General features: G+C 33.6%; 3 protein-coding genes across 3 annotated transcripts; all 3 read right to left on the bottom strand.

Moving 5' to 3' along the window:
* Positions 1–10,708: 10,708 nt before the first annotated feature.
* LOC107914957 (uncharacterized) lies at positions 10,709–19,052 on the bottom strand. Its single transcript, XM_016844031.2, has 6 exons — positions 18,904–19,052; positions 18,519–18,694; positions 13,383–13,622; positions 12,310–12,612; positions 11,427–11,548; positions 10,709–11,322 (listed from the first exon to the last, which is right to left on the bottom strand). Exons 1-6 carry the CDS (start codon positions 19,050–19,052, stop codon positions 11,284–11,286), a joined length of 1,029 nt encoding a protein of 342 aa, XP_016699520.2. The 3' UTR covers positions 10,709–11,283.
* A 947-nt stretch (positions 19,053–19,999) lies between these two features.
* On the bottom strand, positions 20,000–21,248 carry LOC121222231 (uncharacterized). Its single transcript, XM_041102394.1, has one exon. It carries the CDS (start codon positions 21,121–21,123, stop codon positions 20,608–20,610), a length of 516 nt encoding a protein of 171 aa, XP_040958328.1. The 5' UTR covers positions 21,124–21,248; the 3' UTR covers positions 20,000–20,607.
* Positions 21,249–21,348: 100 nt separating this feature from the next.
* On the bottom strand, positions 21,349–22,068 carry LOC121222083 (uncharacterized). The gene is made up of 2 exons (XM_041101980.1): positions 21,943–22,068; positions 21,349–21,864 (listed from the first exon to the last, which is right to left on the bottom strand). The coding sequence occupies exons 1-2, from the start codon at positions 22,033–22,035 to the stop codon at positions 21,349–21,351; spliced, it is 609 nt and encodes a 202-aa protein (XP_040957914.1). The 5' UTR covers positions 22,036–22,068.
* Between the last annotated feature and the right edge of the window lie 1,693 nt (positions 22,069–23,761).

Here is a 23,761-nt window from a genome sequence, read left to right as displayed (position 1 = left end):
TTTTTAACTTATTTATTAATTCTATTTAAACTAGTATTTAAATATATCAAATGGTTTAGATTACATTTTTTTTAAATATAAAAGCATTAATTAATTGTATAAAATTTTATCATTTAACAAATCTCAAGTAAACCTTAACCTTAAACCCTCTAAATTAACCATTCAATACATATAAAATCTATCTATTATATATCTCTTAAATAATTTAAACTATACTCATAATTTCAATATATTTGATTTATTATTATCTATTTTACAATTATATAAGAACATATTTAAAATATAAATTTAAAAAATAATTAATCTAAACTCAAAACCTTAACTCGACCCCTGAATCCCTAAACTTTAAATCCCTAACTCTTAACCCCTAACATCTAACCCCTAAACCCTTAACCCTTAAACCTTAAATCCCAACCCTTAAACCATAATCCCTAATTCATAATCCCTAAATCCATACTCCCTAAACCTTAAAATATGAACTCTTAAACCGGCTTTAAATATTAAATTAATCATATACCCTAAACTAAAAACCCTAAACAAATTTATTATTATCTCTTTTACAATTATATAAGAACATATTTAAAATATAAATTAAAAAATAATTAATCTAAACCCAAAACCCTAACTCGACCCCTGAATTCCTAACTTTTAACCCCTAAACCCCTAACCCTTTAACCCCTAAACCTTAAATCCCAACCCCTAATCCATAATCCCTAAACCCATACTACCTAAACATTAAAATATGAACTCCTAAACCGGCCTTAAATCTTAAATAAATCATATACCCTAAACTAAAAACCCTAAACAAATTTATTATTATCTCTTTTACAATTATTTTAAATAATAGTATTTTAATTTTTCCATGTGTTTTATTTCAAATTATTTCTACGTGTCATTATTTTTTTTCTGAAGATTTTAAATATTCAATTAGAAATAAATTGAATTTTATTTAATATGAATAAACCAATTAAGATAAAATAATTTTAGCGGCGCTTTTCCAAAAACGCCGCTAAATCCCCGAAATCTCAGAAAACGGCGACGTTGGGCTTAGGTTTTTTTGCGGCGCTTTTTCAAAAACGCCGCTAAATCCCCGAAAGCTCAGAAAATGGCGCCGTTGAGCTTAGGTTTTTTTGCGGAGCTTTCCCAAAAACGCTACTAAAGGCCTGAGCATTAGTGACGCTTCCTTAAAAACGCCACAAAATCCCCGAAAGCTCAAAAAACGGCGCCGTTGGGCTTAGGTTTTTTTGCGGCGCTTTCCCAAAAACATCGCTAAAGCCCTGAGCATTAGCAGCGCTTCCCTAAAAAAGCCGCTAAATCCCCGAAAGCTTATAAAACGGCGCCGTTGGTCTTAGGTTTGTTTGCGGCGCTTTCCCAAAAATGCCGCTAAAGCCCTGAGCATTAGCGGTGCTTCCTTAAAAACGCCACTAAATCCCTGATAGCTCAGAAAACGGCGCCGTTGGGCTTAGGTTTTTTTGCGGCGCTTTCCCAAAAACGTCGCTAAAGCCCTGAGCATTAGGGGCGCTTCCCTAAAAACGCCGCTAAATCCCCAAAAGCTCAGAAAACGGCGTCGTTGGTCTTAGGTTTGTTTGCGGCGCTTTCCCAAAAACGCCGCTAAAGCCCTGAGCATTAGCGGCACTTCCTTAAAAATGCCGCTAAATCCCCGATAGCTCAGAAAAAGGCACCGTTCGGCTTAGGTTTTTTTGCGGCGCTTTCCCAAAAACACCGCTAAAGCCCTGAGCATTAGCGGTGCTTTCTGAAAAACGCCGCTAAATCCCCGAAAGCTCAAAAAACGGCGTCGCTAGGCTTAGGTTTTTTTTACGGTGCTTTCCGAAAAACGCTACTAAATCCCCGAAAGCTCGGGAAACGGCGTCGTTGGACTTAGGTTTTTTGTGGCACTTTCTCAAAAACGTCGCTAATGCTTATTTTCGGCGGCGTTTTTTGTATTGCGCCACTAATGATCAATCGTTAGCGGCGTTTTTTATCCAAACGCCGCTAAAAGCCTGTTTTGGTGTAGTGCAACTAGGTTCTATTACTAAATTCATTAGTTTTTTATTTTATGAATGAAATTGAAAGTTGCTATAAATATGTTCGGGAAGTATATGATGATTTAGCATGGAATTTGAGCTTTAAATTGTTTATATGCCAATTTTATTGAAAGAATTGAATAGAAAGTGAATGTTTGAGACCTAATTGTAAAAGAGTTTGAAGTTAGGGTTTTATGTGGAAATTCTGAATTTCAATAATTGTGAAATAACTTATAATGTCTAGGTAAGGTATTAATTGAGAAAAATTAACTTAATTGAGGGGTTAATTGAGCAAGGACTGAATTTTATGAACTGTAAAATTTGGGGAAATCAACACTTGGCACTAAAATAGTTTTGGACAGTAACAGTAATTTAAATTTGAAAAATCACCAAAAATTGTAGAGATCAAATTAGAGGATGAATAAAATATTAAATTAAATCTTATTGAGTCTAGTTTCTTATAGAAGAAATGGTGTAAGCAATGGAATTGTAAATCATGAGATATAATAGGTTTTATGAGACAAGGTCAGAATGATTTCGGGTTCCCCTGTTCTGACTTTGGAAAATCATAAAAAATTGGAGAAAAATAATTATGGGATTAAATTTATATTTTTAAAATCGTTAATGAGCATATTTTCAAAATAAACAAACGAGAACATCATCTGAATCATGTATGAGGAGATAATTAATTTTTAGTAAAGAATAGGCAAAACTGTCAGATAGCAAAATAGGGATGACTTTAAAGAATAAACCGTACTTATTGGCTAAACCAAAAATTCTGAAAATTTTATGGTAAGAAGATATTTGAGTCTTTTTCAGATAAAATTAGCGGATCTTAATTTGAAGTTTTGTAGCTCAAGATATAAATAATTTAGTGACTATGAGTCAAGGAGACAACTCTGAATGAACTATAAATAATAATGGGATTATAGAGAATGTTACATATGAACATGAAATGTATTAAATTAATGATTAAATTTATTTATTTAAATCCAAAAATTTCAAATACGAAGCTAGATCGAGGAAAATAAAAAGTTCGGGATTAATAGATTTTTGCATACGAACAAGTATTGAGGTAAGTTCGTGTAACTTGAATTATATTCTTAAATGCTTGAAATGTTTGTTATTGATGTGAATATGATTTGAATGTTCATTGTATGAAAATTGATGAAATATTGATATATTTGATAAAAAGGGGAAGAAATCCCATTTGAATGGAAGGAAAATTCGATGGATCTCTGAAAAGGAATTGATAGTAAAAAGGATCTAGCTCGGATGGGTGATCCTATCCTGATATAGCCCTCATGAAGAATATGTGGAAAATGGATTTAGCCCTGACGGGTAATCTGAATTAGGGTCTGACTGTAGCCTGGACTGGTAATTCAGATCCAAGCTTATTAGAGTAATTGTCATTGCAGGGGATTTAGCCTGGACTCGTAATCCCGCTATAAGGATGAGGTTTGCTGGAGTGTGCTCTCTGAAATGAAAAAGTGCGCACATGAATATGAATTGACGGACCCGGATTTAGAGGTGTCCATGGGTCGGGCCAAGCCAAGCCCGGAAAAAAATTTCGGCCCGCGTCCTAGGCCCGAGCCCAGCTCGGCCTGATCTATGGGCCTGCAATTTTGTCCAGGCCCAGCCCGAGAAAAAAATCTTAAGCCCGAGCCTAGCCCGGCCAGACCCATTTTTTTAATAAATCACTAAAAATTTATTTTAAAATAATAAAATAAAATAAAAAGTATTTTAAAAATATTTTAAAATTAAAAAATTAAAAAATATATTTATTTATTATATTTGGGCCGGGCCGGGCTCGAGCCAAATAAGTGGTGCCCGAGGCTCGGCCCGTTTTCTAAACGGGCCTAGTTTTTTTGCCCAAATCCATATTTCGAGCGGGCCGTCGGGCCAGGTCGGGCTTTCCGGCCCATGGACACCTCTACCCGGATTTGTCACTAAAGTGTACCACTGAAAATCCATCGAAATTTCGAGAAATTCAATGGGATAAATATGGAAAAATAACAAGGGAATGGAAATCATGGTATTGATGAGCTCATCAATCATGGTATATATATTATTCATACATGGAAATTATTGAACTAACTTGAATGTTGAGTTTGTGCATGTTAAGAGAATAATGCATTGAATGGATGTATGAATGTTTATTGCATTGTATTAAAAATATTAGGTAAGTATAATTCTTGTTACATGAGCTTACTAAGCACAAAGTGCTTACCCTGTTTCCTTTTCCCCTGTGTTGTAGTGTTAAGAGCTCAGAGGTTGAATTTGGTCGGAGACGCATCACACTATCAACCTCAAGATCTCGGTATATAAAGAAACTTTATTTTGGAAATCAATGGCATGTATAAGCTAGTAAAGTAAATGTTAATGCGAAATGAATGTATGGTTAGCAATTGGTATGGCTAACAAATTTTGGTTTTGGTATGTGATGAGGTTATCTTATGAATATGTTAAATTTATCTTGAAAATATGTTGAAATGGATTGGTTGTGTTGGATTAGTCTCAGTTTAAAATTGCCGGGAAGATTAGATATTTATAAAGGGGTTATATTGAGTTCATAAAAAAAAACTTTGGGATTTTGTGAAAAATTTCTTATAGTTTCGATTTAATCCCGGTTTGGTCCCGATGTATGTTTTGGGCTTCAGAAGCCCATCCAAGGGACATCATGACATGTTTTGATAAATGAATAGTATTTAACTTGTAATAACGAAAAATTTATTCGGTAAAATCTGGTAATGCCTCATACCCTATTTGGGTGACGAATACGGGTAGGGGGTATCACAGTAAAAGTACCCCGAAATAGACATAATAAAGCACTCGAAACTCATGCAAAAGTAAGCAAGTTGACAACATTTAAGGCAATACATATGTGATTCAAACTTAGATAATAGTATCTTATCAACTTGTATGTTGAACTTTGAATGATCAACCAATAAACCTTAATTTAAAAAAAAACAGATAAGCCTTTTAAATCTCTCCTTTAGTTGGCCTAATGACCTCCCTCTTGGATATAAGAGTAACTATGATGTTCAAACTCTTGAAAGCCGTAAAAAACAATCTTATTCTTATTAAGGACTTAGTGCAAGTTTATCTATTTCTTTTTTAAAATTAAACCTTACATTTGTTGCCTATTTCGAAACACCAAACTATTTAATGCAAAGACGGAAGTCAAAATTATCAATCTAACAAGACATTTTTTGTTGAAACTGTAACACCCTATACTTGACCTAAAAGGTAATCGAATATAGAACGCCACATTCGTCACCAAAGTGACTTGATTTAATCATCATACATATAAAATGAGTCATGATAGACATACAGTCAAACATTAGTTGAGAAAAATGGACGAAAATTGAGCTTAAATGGACATTAAAACCATGGTTAGGGCTCAAATACACAAATAGTGAACCAAGTATCAATACTCAAGTTTTGAGTACCAAAACTTGGGTCAGTTTTCAACATTTTAGCTTTGATGTTTCTTTGCTCTGGTACAAATCAGGGATGTATCGATACTTGCAAACATGTACTAATACTCAAGGCTATGTATTGATACAAGCATCCATTGTTTCAAAATATTGGCTATTGACTTCAAAAGTACCAGAAACTTGCATATTTAGGCATATTTAGGCCATTTCAAGTTTTCCAAACAGGCTCCAACATACACTTAAACATGCAAATATAAAACCAAACCAATACCAACAAAATTGACATACCAAAACATATCCATAACATAAAATTTCAAGATCAAACATACTCTAAATCAAATTTTAGCCTATTAGGTAATTTGTACACAACTAAAAACAAAATGCATACCATTAGAATCTCAATGTAAAATCAAATATCATACATCAAGCTTGCCAATAAGTGCTAAAAACATGAACCAAAACACCAAATGACCAAAAACAATGTAAGATAAGAACCAACATTCTAATTGAACTCCCATGCTTAGGTACATGCCCAAAATTATAAAGAATCCAAATTGTCATTACAAAGGCAAATTATAAGTTAAAAACCCTGAAACGTTGTTGGTTGACTTCTCCAAACACTCTCAATCCTTCTGAACCTACGAATGGAACACAAATCTGTATACTAAGCTTTTCTAGTAAGCTTAGTGGTGCATATATGATTTCTAATAAACCTTATGAATAAGCTAAATTGAAAGCATGCTATACTCATATCATTTACAATACATCAAAAAAATAAATAAATAAATAACATCAATTTAACTACATCTTATGTAGCAAATTTACATGATAAGGTCACAATACTTCCACATACTACTTCAAACACTTTGCTTATTTAATCTCAACATGTAACAATCATGTACGCAATCATTGGATAACAATTACTCATTTCAAACAAAATGAATAATTCCTCACTAAGATTAGCCTCAATTAACCGAACATGGATTCATAAATAGAGACACAATTAGCCTTAATTAACCGAACATGGATTCATAAATAGAGACACAAATATCCAAGCAAGACCCAGAGAAGTGGTGAATGAGCAATAGCAATGTATATTATAAGGAATCTTTTGTGCATGTATAACATGACTAAACCAATCATTCCCTAAGAATTGCATTAAGCATATATATATCCTGTGGTATTTAGAGAGCGCTTTCTCTCTCTCTCTTTCTATATATATCCTATGGCATGCCAACTATACTTGAGAACTATCTAATATCATCTAATAGGGCCTTTAAATAACTAAAGCATGTAATTCTAACTTATTTATCTTCCAAAACACAACAATAAAATAACAATGTTATATCTTAATTAAAATCTCAAGAAAATGCCTAAAGTAACAATATTCACATAGTCCACCATACATTTAACTTGAACTTCATAAGATTGCTCACTAATTTATCAGTTAGCAACAAACAATATAAAATTAGTTTCTAAGTGATAAATTTAGACAAAACATAAAGTATATACAAAATTAGAATGCACAAACCAAAATTGGCTATACTTCTGACACTTTCTCTTTCCTTTTTTCCATAAAGCTCCTGCCTACCTCTTTAGCTTCAATTCCATACTGAAACAATAAAAATAAGTTAGAATAATATTGAACAATAATCAAAAGCCCTAAGTCTTGAATGCAAGCAAGACACAAACTTCACTTTCTAAACCTTTTAGGAAAACTCTCCCAAGCACAAATAAAATCTTTCTTAATCTAAAATCAATTGATATATTATGATATAGACCTTAAAAACTCACTAAATCTCACCTGGACATTAGCAAGAATCTACAAAAATCTGAACTCATTTTCTCACACTAAAACCTACTCCAACTTCAAGAACTCAACCAAAATTAACCACATTCGAAATTTAATGACATCTTAAACTTAGAAACACCTAGTCTTGACTTAGAAATATAAAAGAAGACACAAAATCCAAACTCCTCTACTAACGGTGAATTTGACATGAAAATGAAAAAGGAGTAAGATGAAATCTTCAATTTTGAAGATCTACTCTTGATTAATAAAATTTGATAGAATTCTTACTTACCAAGTTGAATTTGATGAAATGGGTCAAGAATTGAAGATTGAAAGGAGAGAGTATAAAACAATATTGAGAGAATTTTGTTTTGTGAAAATAGAATAGAGAAATTGTTTGGTTTGGCTCTCTCTATCAAAATTTACTCAATGTCTTATTTGCTCTCATGCCCTTGGGCTAACTTCCCATTTAACCCCTTACTTGTTTCTAATTCTATTTCTCACACTTTAGACATTTACCTCAATAATTTTGACTCTATTATAATATAGTCCATAACTCAAAATTCTAATTATTTTATTCTAACTAATTTAATGCAACTTAATTGTGGAAATTCAATTATATCGAGTCATAAAAACAACTCAATACTTATTCTTGGAAACCTCTCGACTTAACTTCTTAGAACGTCTTGAAATTTCAATTTAAACACTTTACAAATACTCATATTGAAACAATAAGTATATCAAATTTTTTTAAAAAAAGTTACAAAATGAGTTATATTTTAATTTCTTAAATATAATTACATAAATCAATTAAAGACATAATGTATGTAAAAAAAAACACATGTTAATATTTGAATTATGATGAAATTAAGGTTCATTAAATTAGAGGAAGAAAATCACTCAAGTTTCAAACCATTAGCTACAAATTTCTTATCCTTTTTTCCCGAGTTTTTTACTTAAATAATTTTTTTTAAAATTAAATACTAAAATAGGTTGCCAGCTGGATTATATACGAAAATGGTATATATACGAAAATGGTATATTTTTTGGGGCCGCGCCTATCTAACAGGCGCAACCATTTTTTTATATTAAAATATTTTTTATTTTAAATAAAATATTATTATTTTATTTTTATTAAAAATATTTAAATATATATACAGGTCAAAATATAGTCAACGGGTCAAAGTACGAGTTAAAAATACTCGAGACAAGTCGCACTTATCAGATAGGCGCAATTGGCCACGCCTGACAGGTAGGCGCGACTGCCTCTCCCCCAGCGCCCCTCTGCCCCAGTACAGCCCCCTCTCCTGCGCCCCTATGTGCACTTGCGTCCCTCTAATACACTACATTGGCAGTGTTTAGTCCCTTCATGGGAAAAATAAATTTAAATGGGGGTCCTTATAAGCATGGTCCCCCAAGTTGAAGGTGCACCGGAAGAGAGAAAGGAGAAGAAAAAAAGAATAAGAAGAAGAAGAGAAGAAGAAGAAAGAAAGAAAGAAAAAGGTAATGATTATTTTAGTAAATAATTTTGTTATAATTTAAAGAGTTTAACTAAGATGTTGTGAATTTTTTTGTTATTAATTATTATTTATAAATTGTTTATGTTTAGTGTTTATGGTTTTGGGTTAATATTTTGTATGAATGTAATTTTTTATAATTATTTTAAAATTAATTTGTTAGTAATTTAGGATTATGTTATAACTTGTTGTGTTTGTAATTATTTTAAAATTAATTTATTAGTAATTTAGGATTATGTTATAAATTGTTGTATTTATTTTAGTATTTGGTGAGTTTTTAGTAATGTAAAATTATTTTGGTAAATATTTTGTTAGTAATTTATTATAAATTGTTGTGTTTTGTGAGTTTTTAGTAATATAAATTTTAAAAAATATATTTTTATAGTTATTTTGTTAGTAGTTTATGATTAGGTTATAAATTGTTAGTATTTTGTGTTTTGTTATAGTTATTTATTTTGTTAGTAATTTATGGGATTAGGTTACAAATTCTTAGGGCACGTTTGGTTCGCTGTAATGGAATAGAGACGTAATGGAATAGAGGTGTAATGGAATAGAGGCGTAATAGCAATTTAATTGTTTGGTTGAATGTAATAGAATAGAGGCGTAATAGTATTCTTGTGTTTGGTTGAATGGAATGATTATTCCCATTCCAAAACTAGAAAGTTCGAAACAATTGGGATTTTTTTTGGAGATTGGATGCAGTTACTAATTCATGATCTGGCATGTACAGAATGAAAACTTCATTCTCGATTCTACGAGAATTTTTATGAAAGCCTTTCATTTGCTTCTCTTCGATGGAAGTTTTATTTTCCCAGAATGTATCCTAATTTTTGGCCTAATTCTTCTTCTGATGATCGATTCAACCTCTGATCAAAAAGATATACCTTGGTTATATTTCATTAAGGAAAAAAGCTAAAATGAATAGAATACCCTTAGCAGAATTTTTTTTAGGTGGATGATTATTGTTATTGTTATTAAATTTTAATAAGATTATTAATATAAATAATAAATAATTTGATCATATTTTAACATAATTATTATTAAATACAATTTAGTAAAAATATATAATTTAATAAAATTCTTAATATTAAATTACTAAAATCATAATATATAATACTATAAAATATAATTTTAACATAATTATTATTAAATATAATTTAATAAAAATATATAATTTAATAAAATTCTTAATATTAAAATATTCTTATATGAATTTACTAAAATCATAATATATAATACTATAAAATATAATTTAACATAATTATTATTAAATATAATTTATTAAAAAATATAATTTAATGAAATTCTTAATATTAAATATTCTTATATGAATTTACTAAAATCATAATATATAATGCTATAAAAATAATGTATAATGTACTTTATTATTTTTAAACTGCAATACATATTTTAATATGCTAAAATATCATTGTTGAAACAAATAATTTAATTATTCTATAATAAAAAAAATATTAGCAGTAATAAATAACTTAAGAATTAAATTTTGCATAAACATAATATTCATATATTAACAAAATGTTACATGAAATTCATGAAATTCTATGTCATAATTCATATGTTATACAGTTTTACAACATCAAAATGTTAGAACATTGTAATGACATACCATCCCAAATATTACAAATAGAAAAAGTTAAGAAAATATCATCAACAGAACTGCTATTGTTTTAATGGTCAGTACGAAATCTTCTGACCCATTCCAACCGCACATCAGAAGGTAAATTAAAGAAAACAAGCATTTGAGTTGGATGATCTGGAATTTTGCTCAATGCTCGATAAGGTGTACATTTGTCGTGTCTTTCGGGTTTTCCAATATAGCTCTGGCTACCTATGCTACAATTTGCATCTAAGCTCATCTATGCCTATTCTAAGCAAACATATTGATTACAAGTGTATACAAGCATAAACAAGTGCTTAAACAGAAACCGGGGAGTATGCATGTTATATCAACGGTTACAGTTGGATAGGTGATCCTATGTTACAATTTGCATCTAGCTCATCTATGCCTATTCTATGCTAACAAATCAATTACAAGTGTATACATAGCACGAACAAGTGTTGGCCTCGATTCTGTACAAAACTCCTCCAAGACTAATTAGAAAGCCGAATTTAATCATACAAACAATGAAAGAGGCCACATTACAAGATATGGACCTAATAAACAGATCGAACTTTACACGACAAAAATGCTTTACAAGTAGACTGTATTGTAAGTAGTGATTGTAATACACACAACACCAACATTCCAGTTCATGGATTCAGTTGGATTTACTTTCTTCCAGATGTTCCAGTTTCTTAGCAGTGCTCATAATATATATTTTTTGCACACTTGAAAGGGAAGCCAACGAAGCCAGCATTTTAACACATCTTCCTCAACAAAGAGTTTCCCCATTTGACTCTCTGGATTCTGAGCTTCAACACGTGCAACACCAAAATCTGCAATTTTAAGGTTTCTATGACCATCTAGCAACATGTTTTCTATTTTGACATCACGATGTACAATCTTTCTCGAGTGCAGGTAGCTGAGACTGAAATTTGGAATAAAAATAATCGTCAACACAAAAAAAAAAAAATCATTTACAGACTCTCAAAACCAATGATAAGAATTAACCAAACATAATGCAGTTTGGACCTTTGTAACATTAGGATGATCAAGCTTGTGCCAAACAGCAACCTCTTGCCGAAATGATGCTCGTAGAGCAGCAGTTTCAGCAGTTGTGGCGATACCATCCTCGCCCCAGTCCAGCAGCTTAACTACAATATCAATATATATGACAGCACACTGACAGCTTGTAATCAATAAGATGTCAGGAGGCTATTAGTTCTACAAATAGTCAATATCATAAGAGAGCTGACTAAGACAATTTCCCCATATCCTCCTATAGAAACCCAAAAGCATAACTCCTTACTACATCAATCCTCGAGGTAACACTAGTCATGTCCTCTACTATATTGTTTTTAAGTTCAGCAAAGGCTAAAAGCCCAGTGAGTGAGAAACTATCAGCTCCTATAAAGTCAGTATTCTAAACCAAACCGTGTCAGTATTACTAATCATGAACAGCAAACAGAACTCCACTAAAGATATAAACAGCTAAATTAAATGAAACAATATTTATATATAACCATCTTTATTTCGATTGGCAGCTTAGCACACAGATATCTTATATACCGGAACCGGCTAGCGCTCTACACAAAGGATAGAGATGGTCAGACCAAACAGGGACCCTCTATCACCATGCCTTAGGCCCTAATTCAGTTCTACATAATGCATGTTGCTTCAACATGCAGAATAAACTACAAAGGGTCTTACTAATCAATATTTTAACTCGAAAAACTATCAATACAAAGTTCAATCACAATTAACACACACACACACACAATATATATATATATAGATAGATTAAGAATTAACAAAACATAATTTTTAAAGCTGCATCAAGCAAACAAGTTACAAAGCTTAAGAACTAACATAGATAATACAAGTATATATATTTATATGGAATCTGAAAATTTACCTGCAACATCTTGATTATCATAAGTGGCACGATAAACAGTCCCATAGATGCCATGAGCTATAACATTCCTTAAATCCAACTTAGCCAAATCAATCTCCCATTCCTCAGCTGGCCTTTGTTTGTCAATGTTCCTAGACCAAACTCGGCTCAGGTGCTTCTCCAGCTGCATGTCTAAGCTTTTTAAATCAATATGATCAGCTCTAAAGATCATGTCTTTGCCACTAATGCTTCCATTGCCCTTCATCTTTGAATTTCCACCTCCTTTTAGTCCATCTTGTTTCTTTGGTGCCTTGATACCATTATCTTCCTCACCAGTTTTCAAATCCATAGTTAAAAGGATATAACAAAATCACCAAATAAAAAACACAATTAATGACCCTTAAACTGCAAAACTGATAATAACAATGGAATTTAAACTCAAATTAAAAAATAAGTTGCAAGTTTTTGAAAGAGAAATTCAGGACGAAAAGGTTGACTTAAAATTAAATTCTATAAGGAATAACTTGAAGAAAAAGGGAACAAAAAAAAAGGGTCGGTGGTGGTGTCGTTAATTGAATTGTTTTGATTATCAAAACAACAACAAAAAGGCAAACAGATAAATAGCACCAACAACAATGGCTAAAGCAGTTACAGCTACACCAACACCAACAAGAATCTGAATATCCATAGATTGCAAGAATTCCAAATCCATGATCCTGATTCCAACTATACCCCAAGATCTTATATTTCTAAGTTCTAATAAAAAGACCCCCAAATTTCTAATTAATGGACAGGACAAGGGAGGAAAAATGGGGTATTTATTCCTTGTTTTAACTCATGCAAAAGGTGCTTTATTTTGTTTTGGCTCAGCTTCTGGCAGAGAAGAGAAAGGGAGTAAAAATTTGTAAGCATTTGGTGTAATCAACAACCCATTTAGCAAAGCAAAAGCAAAACAAAATCAAAATCAAAATCGATTTTACAGAAAAGAAAAGAAAAGAAAAACAGGGAAAAAAATTGGAAGAAGAAGCAGAAATTTGGAGAAAAGAAAATGAAGAAAAGAAAAGAAATGTGAGAAGAAAAGAAGCGTACCGTACCAGAAGAAGAAGTAGAAATCTGGAACGGAAAAAATTGGGAAACGTCAGGAGAGGATGAGGGCAGAAAACGGAAAATAAAATTAGGAATTGATGGGGAATCCCTATTACCCGCTTCAAACTCAGAATGGCTATTACAACCAATATCAGTAATAGACAGGGAAGGGAATAGGGGTGTAATACGATTACACCCAACCAAACGTCTGTTTGGTGGTGGGCCCAGGGAATAGGGGGAATGCATTCCTATTCCCAACCAAACATGCTGTTAGTGTTTAGTATAGGGTTTTGTGATTTTCTAGTAATGTAATTTTTTAAAAAATAATTTTATAGTTATTTTGTTAGTATTTTATGATTAGGTTATATAAATTGTTAGTGTTTAGGTATGTGTTTTGTGATATTTTAGTAATGTATTATTAAAAAAATAAATTTATAGTTATTTTATTAGTAATTTATGATTAGGTTATATAATTTGTTAGTGTTTAGTTTAGTGTTTTGTGATTTTTAATGTAATTTTTATATAATGTAATTTTATTTGATTTTTATTTATTTGACAATTTTTATTGATTTATTAAAATGTTGATTAAATTTGTTATTATATAATTTTATAGGTTGTTTGAAAGAAACTAATCAGGTATGTTCCTATTTCTATTTTTATTTTTTTAATTCATATATTCTTTTATGTTTAGATAATTTATATTTATTTTAATTATATTATTAAAACTAACATAAATTTTTTTATTATAGGTAAATTATGGGAAATTATAAGATATTTATCGTGTTTTTTGTTTCTGAAATTTGAAATAATTTATTATATTTTTTGAAACAAATTAAATGATTTCATTTTTTCATTGCAAATTTGCAACAAATAGGTTCTTTGGTTAATAATAATAATAACATATCAAGTACTATTAATGAGATGGTAATGAAATTTTTATTTGATACTCATGTTATTTGCGGAATTAAATTATATTGTATTAACTATTTTGCTAATTTAATAATGTCAGGGCTCGTATCATGTATTGATGGGCCATGTTAATAGTGTAGGGTTTCTACCAGATGAATGCCTAATGCCATACTTGGAGTTAGTCGGGTTCGAATCAGCGGCATTGATCCGGACTTTTGATCTGTGATACGATTTGATTTCCGCTTTAATCGAGCGATGGCGTCCGAAGACCGACACATTTCATTTGCCATGCGAAGAGTGCACCATCACTCTAGAGGATGTTGCACTACAGCTCAAGCTCCTCATCGATGGGAATGCGATCACGGGCGTAAGTTCGATGTCTAGGTCAGCTGTCTTTTGCTATGACTTGCTTGGATACTCGCCAAGTGAGGGGAAATTTACCAATTTGAGGTTTTCATGGCTAAAGGCCATTTTGAGTATTTTTTGAGTACTGTCAATGAATTGGAGGTAATGCAGGCCGTTCGAGCTTACATTATGCACCTTATAAGAGGTATACTCATGCCGAATGCAAACGACAATACAATCCACTTGGTGTACTTACCCCCATTATCCAATTTGCATAACACCCGTTCATACAGTTGGGGGTCCGCAATGTTAGCCATGTTGTATCACGAACTTTGTCGGAAGACAGATCCTTTAGTGATGGACATAGGCAAATGCCTCATACTGCTGCAGTCGTAGGCACTTTATCGGATGCCATTCTTAGCATCCATTAGTCACCAATCATATATATTTCCACTCGTTAATAGGTGATGAATTTTTACTCGTTATAACAATTAGTTGACTTTTTCTCGGATTATATTGTCCTAACAATTTGTTTTCATAGATGGAGCACTAATCCGAGTATCGGGAGGTCATACACGGTTCTGATATACTGTCTGTTGATCGAGAATCATGCTGGAGAGGGGGAAGTTTTTCCAATATCAACTTAATTTTATTATTTTATCTCACTCGACCCGCATTAATATAGCAATGTTATTAACTATGCAGTTCATTTGGATGTCGTATTCTGTTCCAAAAATTATGGCGGTTATTCCCTCATCTGCCCACGTTCACTCAAACCTATGGTGCATTAGTGCACTCGTTATCAATTTTCAGACAGTGGAGTGGTATCACGGCAATCGAGTACTCTGTTAGTTCGGTTGCATATAGTATATCCTGACACTACTAGTGCTACTGGGGGAGATCCATGGGATTAACATGAAGGGGAAGCATGAAAATGATTGGGGAGAAGTGCATGAATAATATATTACGATGTGTAACAACCGGTTGGGGAGGGTACCTCAGATGGATCGTGCTTTGGATCTGCAGCCTCGTTAGGGTACATATGGTGGTATTGTGAGATAGGGAAACCATTTTTGTTTGGTAAGCGGTCGATGGTAGTCCCCTCACATACGACACGACTTGGGCAACCCCTTCCAGATCCGCATCATGCACCAGAGCCGAAAGTAGAGCCGGAACTACACTCTAGGGATAATTCTTATCATCTAGATTTGAGGGGCAATGACTATTTCTTGGGCTTGTTAGGCCACGGATATCATTCAGAGTTTGATATATTCAACCCACTACCACCTCAATACTCCAGTAATCCCGGCTCATATCCACCTTAGTACTTCGCTCCTTCCGGCTCGTATCCATCGTCGTAGTCCACTCCTCCTAGCCCATATCTATCCCCGTACTTCACTCCTCCTGGCTCAAGTTCATCGATGGCATTTGAGACATATGGTTTTTCGTCTATGTTTTGTACACCCCCACATACGGATGAAGAGAACATTGATCACCGCAATCGCCCGCAACGTGAACGTCGAGCTCCACAAAAATATATCCCTAGAACCACACCATCAAGCCATAAATTTTAGGGGGTTTTGTAATATAAATAACTTCATATTTATGTAATGAATTTTTTGCCATTTTGTTTATCAATTTTATGAGTTTATTTTTTTCTGCAATTTAAATAGTCAACTTCATATTTGAAATGAATTTGTTATCATTTTATTTATCAAATTTATGGGTTTATTTTTTTTATTTTTTATTTTGCAATTTAAATAGTCAACTTTGTATTTATGTAATGAATTTTTTGTCATTTTATTTATCAATTTTATGGGTTTTTTTTCAATTTAAATAGTCAACTTTGTATTTATGTAATGACTTTTTTTCCATTTTATTTATCAATTTTATGAATTTTTTTTGCAATTTAAATAAATAAACTTTAGACTCACTTTATAATTCAAATTAGATTAACTACAATAAATTGTAGACAAATTTTAGATTCAATCCTCTCAACATGTAATAAACAACATCTTAATTTCTACTCGATCGCGACAGCTGTCTAATATGGTAGTTTCGGAGTGGGCATTTACTCCGATTATGACCGGCTAATCTACATACGCCACACAAATTCCTGTCGGATTTCTCCCTAATGTCCATTTCATTATGGATTCTGGATGATTGCGAACAACCTTTAGGGTTCCTACGCAACCATTTGTCTGGGACAAGCTCGAAGGTCGTTGGAAGAACCTCCCATGTAGATAGGTCAGGAAGCACGGGGAACTCGCTCTCCCATAAACGCAATATGCTCTCGAGGGTGTACATTTCATCGATAAATTATTCTACATTGAGCGAGACTTTAGCAAAAGCTGCCGTAACATGTGCATAGGGATAATGAAGTGTCTAGAACCTCCTGTAATCACACTGTCTGTTTCGAAGATCAACTCCATAGGACTTAGGTGGTATATTGGGTTGACTGTCGATGGTCCCTGTAACTTAAAATGTTTCATTACGTCGTGAATATACTTCTACATTCCCCGACCTCGCCATCCGACGGTTTGCTACCATTGCATCCTTGACATTTTCGACAAACACGTGTCCCGCCTCCATCTGGTTGACTTGTTGCTAACTCATTCTTGGCATCAAGGTAGCCAACCTATAGAATGTAGCCGAGAAGACAAATGAAATTGAAAGATGTTGTGTTTTTAACAACATAGCGTTGATCCCCTTCACCAAGTTTGTGGTCATTTGTCAAAACTTTAAGCTCTTGTCAAAACTTTAAGCCCATTTCCATGACTCTATAGTACCCAACCATTGTCAAAAATATGTGTTTATCTGGTCTTCCATGTCACTCTCAAGTCGAGTCATCCTTTGCCGAAAAATGTGTACCTCTAGCTCGTGCGCTGTGTATGTATTAAGAAAAATATAAGTTACAGTCTCGCCCTAAAACATTAGCTTATATTTTGAAAGGATAAGGTTATTATTTACCCATTCTCACAACTTGTCTTCGCCAGTCTGTATTCTTATAATCTCAGTAGAAGTTAGCTGCGATGTGCCAAATGCAGTAAACAGATCTCCATGGCACATCGAAACGCCTAATGGCGGTAATTAATCATTTCCCTCTATCGGAGATGATACAAATATTATCATTACTAATAACATACCTCCACAGGTTTGTAAGGAAGAATTTCCACGACTCCATATTCTCCTTATCTACAAAGACAAATGCAATCAGGAGTACGTTCTTGTTCCTATCTTAAGCAACCACAAGAAGTAGGATCTGTGTATATTTACCATATAGCCATGTCCCATCTACTTGCACAAACAGCTTGCAGTGGGGAAATGCACATACGCATGGATCAAACACCCAGAACATCCGTTGGAAAATTCTTTTTCCTAGTTGTAGTTGGTCATCCGAGCTATAATAAGGTCGTGTTTGCAACTCAATGACAGTCCCCGACACGTACTCCCTCATAGTGGCTATCTGTCCCTGTAACTCATTGTATGATGCATTGAAATCTCTGTACAATTGATTTATTGTCATCTATTTAGCTATCCATGCCTTCCGGTATGATACTCAATACTGGAATCGTGCTTTCATTTCGGCAATCAGTTCCAAAACTTTAATGGTCGACATGTCTTTCACCATTGGCATGATGCACGTACAGATAGTTTTGGAATCAAGTTTTCGATGATCTTCTATCATACGTGTTGAAGTGCATGTGTGAGGCCCAACAAATTTTCGTATCTCCTACATCTATGACTTTTGGATAAATGCAGCTCGTATCCGCCAATCACAGCCTTCCGCCAACCTCTAACACTCCCTAATATATAATGTCGGTTGAGACACGGTGACTTTGTAGTCTACTGATATATTCATACTATACTGATTAATAGCTCTTCCTTACTTTCGAATCTCTGGCCCACAAACAGCTCCTCAAGATCAGAATATACGGCCAGCTGGTGAGCATGTAGTATTTCAAGGTACTCTGAGAACTCGGCCGCATACGTCGCATCGGAGTCTATCCGAGACATGTGTGCCCCAGGATTATTGTGTATCACAATAGAGGAATCTGGTTCCCGACTGAAGACGCATTAACGTTTCCATCGTCATTCATGCATTCATCGTCAATATCATCCGGGACCTCGTCCACGTTAGGATCACTATCACTATCGACCTCATGATCAGAAGGATCACTACTATGGTATACATCATCACCAACCACATCAGTCTCGCGTGTAGCATTAAGATCAATGTCGATCCCGTGTATAGTTTATTGGCTATCAACGTACAATATTGAAACCACCATACACAGCTCTTGAGCTCCATCTTCTTCACCTAATGGAGTGGGATCTTTAGTTGGCTCCACACTAGCTAACTTAGCAAATAACTGAACCGGTGCATTTTGGTTGCTCCGAGTCCCACAATAAAGAACGACCATTGTCTCCACGTCTTTATCGTCTACAAGTTCCATTTCGGTGAATATTATGGGATCCGTCGAAATTGGAAACTCGTAGAAAAGTTTTGAGATCCTTCTCCCACAACGTCTATGAATTTTTTTCACTAATTTTTTCCTTCATATCATCAAACGGGATATTCCTATTAAATCTCATTGCTACTTGTTTGCGGCATTCAAATATACATCCCACGGTTGTTGTCAAAATTTCGCCATCGAAATAAACTCATACAAAAAACTGATTCTCCATATTCAATAATAGATCTATTAAAAAAATTCAAAATTCTCAAAACAGTTTCGAATAGAAAAAAAGTTATATAAAATTTTTAATGCAAAATTTTTCATTCAGAAGCTAACAAAATTAATAACCTAACAAAATAACTTTCAAATAATAAAATTACTAATAAAACTCTACATTCTATTTAAAAAGAAATAAACTAAAATACATTATCCTTCTTTTTGTTTTCCTTTCTTTTTTTCTTCTCCCTATCTTCTTACTTCTGTTTTGCTAAATTTTGTATCTTCTGCTCATTTGATTTTTGGAGGGGTATATATAGGGGAAAAATTAAGCACCAGTCGCGCCTACCAGATAGGCGTCACCTACCCCATACTATTTTCGTATCTCTACACGGGTCATATACTGATCGGGGAAAAAAATACAAGCAGTGGCACCTATGAGAAAGGCGCCACCAATAAAATAATAATTTTTAAAAATATATTTTAATATAAAAAGAAGTGGATAGGCGCGACCCAAAAAAACATATAATTTTCGTATATAATCCAACTGACAACTTATTTCAGTATTTAATTTTAAAAAAAAAATTATTTAGGTAAAAGCCTTTTTTTTTCGCCAAAGTGCAAATACGAAATTCATTACATAAAACAAACGTGAGAAGTAAAAAAAGAAAAGAAGTGGAAACAATGGCCTGCCTAATCCTCTTCCATTGCTCAAGCTCCAAACGCCATTTTTAAGTCTCAATATGCTATGTTATTTACCAATTTACACTTAAATCCACTGGAAAAAAGAAAAACCCTACTAAAGTCTCTTTTTTCTATATCCCGATGAGCCAGGTCCACAAGTTATGGAAATGGCACATCCACAAATGTTACCGAAACAAGAAAAGGAAACTCCGTCATCACGGGGATATCTTCCACCATTCCTTGTGTGCTTGGTCGTCGATGTTGTCGGAATTTCGCTGGAAAGATAACCCGGAAATCACCTCGATCATACAATGGTGGCAGTGCGGTTCCCCACCTTTCGAGTTTCGTTCGAAGCCCTTCGATGCTTTCATCTAAACTCTACCCATCAGCCAATGAACTCTCCGCCTCTTCCATTCTGTTATGTTGCAAATTTTTAGCCACCGCTGCCGCCACTTCTGATGGCGATGGACCCAGTTCTGAATCTGTCCAAATTGTTGACCCACCTAGTTTTCTCGGAGCCCCGCAACCCAACCGGTGAATCTCATCCCAGTCGGTGACTTACCAGGTGGTGCTGCAGAATTTGGTTTTCCTTTCTTACTAGTTTTTTCAAACACATAATTTACCATGGAACTCCCTCTTGAATTAATCTTGATTTTTTTTCAACAGCTTTCGATCCGTTAACCATCGAACTAGATTTTCCCTTCTTGGGAATGTAATTTACCATTGAACTCCCTCTTGAATTAAGCTTATTGTTGTTTTTTCCAATTTCTGTTCCATTAACCATTGATCCGCCATCGACAATGGAAGACCGTTTAGTGGATTTCCCAGGCGGCCTTAAATCTGATTCTAAAATGGAACTCGAATCACTCTTGGTTCGTCGAAGATCGGGTTTCAGCAACCCATTAACCAAAAGCTGATACTTATTGCTTTTGCTAGTGCTTGAAACAGGGTTGACAATGGAGTTTTGAAATGGATCTTCCTCGCCAATTAAATGTCGGTATCTGACCGCCGACGACACCATTTGCAAATACAATGGCATGCTCCTCATTGAACTATCAAGCAATGCCACCCCAATGTTCAAAATCCCTTGGGGTCGACCTGACGGTCGCCAAACCTGAAGCGCGACAAACTGCATCCCTAGTTGGACTTCTAGCCGGTTTTGCCGCTGAGAAACTAGTGGGATAAGGTTCCCGACTAATATCAAATAAATTATTTGTAACTGTGTTAAAAAAAACAAGTATTGAATAATTATAAATTGCTTCGAAACCACAATGAGTACTAGAAATTAATAATATTATCCAAATACATAATTAATAGTACACCACATAGTAACAACATTGTCCAAGTGCATAATATTACACTACATAAAAGTATTAATATCTTCACCTTGAGAAAACTTTTGAAGCCATATTTTTTTATGCTTCTTACTTTTAACTAAAAAAGCTTTGGCCTCAGATTCATTACTCACTAGATAATCAAACACAGAACACAAGAAGTCATCATCAAATCCTTCTTCCTCCATCGACATCACTTGTTCGTAAAGCTGTGGTGTCTTATCGGCAGAAAATTGTTCCAAAGCATTAGCAATTTTGGCAAGTTGTTCACCCACAAATTTAATTTGTTCATCAACGAGACTTTCTTGAACACTTTTTCTTTTACGTTTGGATGTGCCAGATGAAGATACATTTGTTCTAACCTCTTCAGCCTCTTCATTGTCGCAGTCTACAGGCATTGAATCTTCATTACCATCATCCAAATCTATGTCAGCAAATGTTCTGGCAAAACTCCCTGTTGCCATATATTTGCCAACAACCAAAGCCATTTCATCATAATGATCAATACTTTTATTCAAAAATGGTTCATACTTCTTGTGTGCCTGTTGGGTATTATACACAATTAGAATAACAAGTAAAAAACAATTGAAATATACTTAACATATATATACATATATTACCATCACTACTGCATCATATGTCGCTCTATCACATGTGATCGTTTTCATGTTATCATCCCATCCAAAACCAATTTCACCTCGAATTTTGCACATAATCTGCCACTCGTTATTTACTATTCTCAAATGATTTTCCACATGCTTCGCATCGCATTGGACTTGGAATCTTTCAGAATGACGTCGACAACTCGATTAATAGAAACTGCTTTGAAAGTATTATAAGGCTTATTTCCTTTTCGAGCCTCCTCTGCTAGAATTTTAAGGAAAACATGTTCCATCGGTTTTGTCCACCTGAATTGCTTGGAGGTCCCTTCTTTGTTGCCCTTACCCATTCTACATTAAATAATTGTCATTGTCAATCATTTCAATATCCAACAAGGTTAAAACATAATCAATATCTAACAAATTCAAGACATATATCAAAATTCAACAAACTAAAATTTCAATATCATTATCCAACCAACATTTACAAAAAAAAAACAATTTTAATACTAAAGCATACATAACATAGAAACAATAACCCTAAGCCTTAAATATACCTAATATTTCTAGCCATATAATCAGTCCACATGGTTTGTGCAATTTCATCTCTCTTAGCAGACCATTCTCTTACTTATTGTCTTTCTTCTCGCTCCATGAGAGTTTGTATTATCAAATCAGACTCAGACGCCTCGTATAATCCTTGATTAAGTAAATCACTAGGATCAACTCCCATTATATGATTATGAATGATACAACAAGCCAAAACTATATCTACTTGAGTTTGAAAATTCCAAAATGGTTCAGCATTTAATACACGAAACCGTTTCTTCAAAATCCCAAAAACACGTTCAACAGTGATCCGTACTGATGAATGGCGAAGATTAAAGAGTTCCTTTGCATTTTCAGGCCCTTCAGCACCAAACTCTTTTAAATGATATCGGACACCACGATATAGGGTAATACATCCAATTCGGATGCCATATCCAGCATCAGCAAGATAATATTTACCTACAATTTTACGATACATAATTAATACTAATAAACTATGAGCTTACTAGAACTATTTGTGATAAATATTACCTTCCGGAATTCTTAATCCTCTTGGGCGTGAAAGTGCATCACTTAAAATACGAGAATCATGTGCACTACCTTCCCAACCAGCTAGAACATAGGAAAATTTCGAATCAAATGTAATGGTAGCCAATACATTTTGTGTCGTCCCCCCTTTACAGCTACGAAATCTTCCTTGCATGCTAAGTGGAACGGATGCACAAATATGAGTTCCATCTAATGCTCCAATACAATCTTTAAAATAAGGATAAAACCTTGGATTGTTTCTAATTTCGCTAGGAGTTGACTCATCAGGTAATCTAATAACTAGTCTATACAATGTCAAAATAGCTCTCAATACAACCCTAAAGTAATGGTGAACTGTCTGAGTTGATCTATAATATCTAGATCCAATCACTCGAAACCTGACATTATGACCAATTATATGTAAAAATATAACTACTTGCTCCCTAATATTGACAGATTTAGATGATTGTAACAAATTATTCCTACTAAGAATATCACATAAATTAAAAAAGTGATCGGTCTCATCCTTATCACATCAATACAATGCTAGTCACCACTATATAAAATGATATTAATCTAATTTTCTCTTTCATAATCTCGATTCACGCGAGGGCGAGAAGCAATTTCCTTCCTAGTTTCTAATTTTTTAATCCAAAGAGCCCCAAAAGCTAAAACTGAAGCCACGACTCTGACAATTGCATTTTGATGTTGATTACGATCCATCTACACAAAATAATGCCACATAAATATTAGTTTTCAAATA

This window comes from Gossypium hirsutum, chromosome D10 (assembly GCF_007990345.1).
Source record: "Gossypium hirsutum isolate 1008001.06 chromosome D10, Gossypium_hirsutum_v2.1, whole genome shotgun sequence".
In the NCBI taxonomy this organism is placed as follows: Eukaryota; Viridiplantae; Streptophyta; class Magnoliopsida; order Malvales; family Malvaceae; genus Gossypium; species Gossypium hirsutum.
Note: the sequence above shows the minus strand (reverse complement) of the source record. Positions and strands in the feature narration are given on the sequence as shown.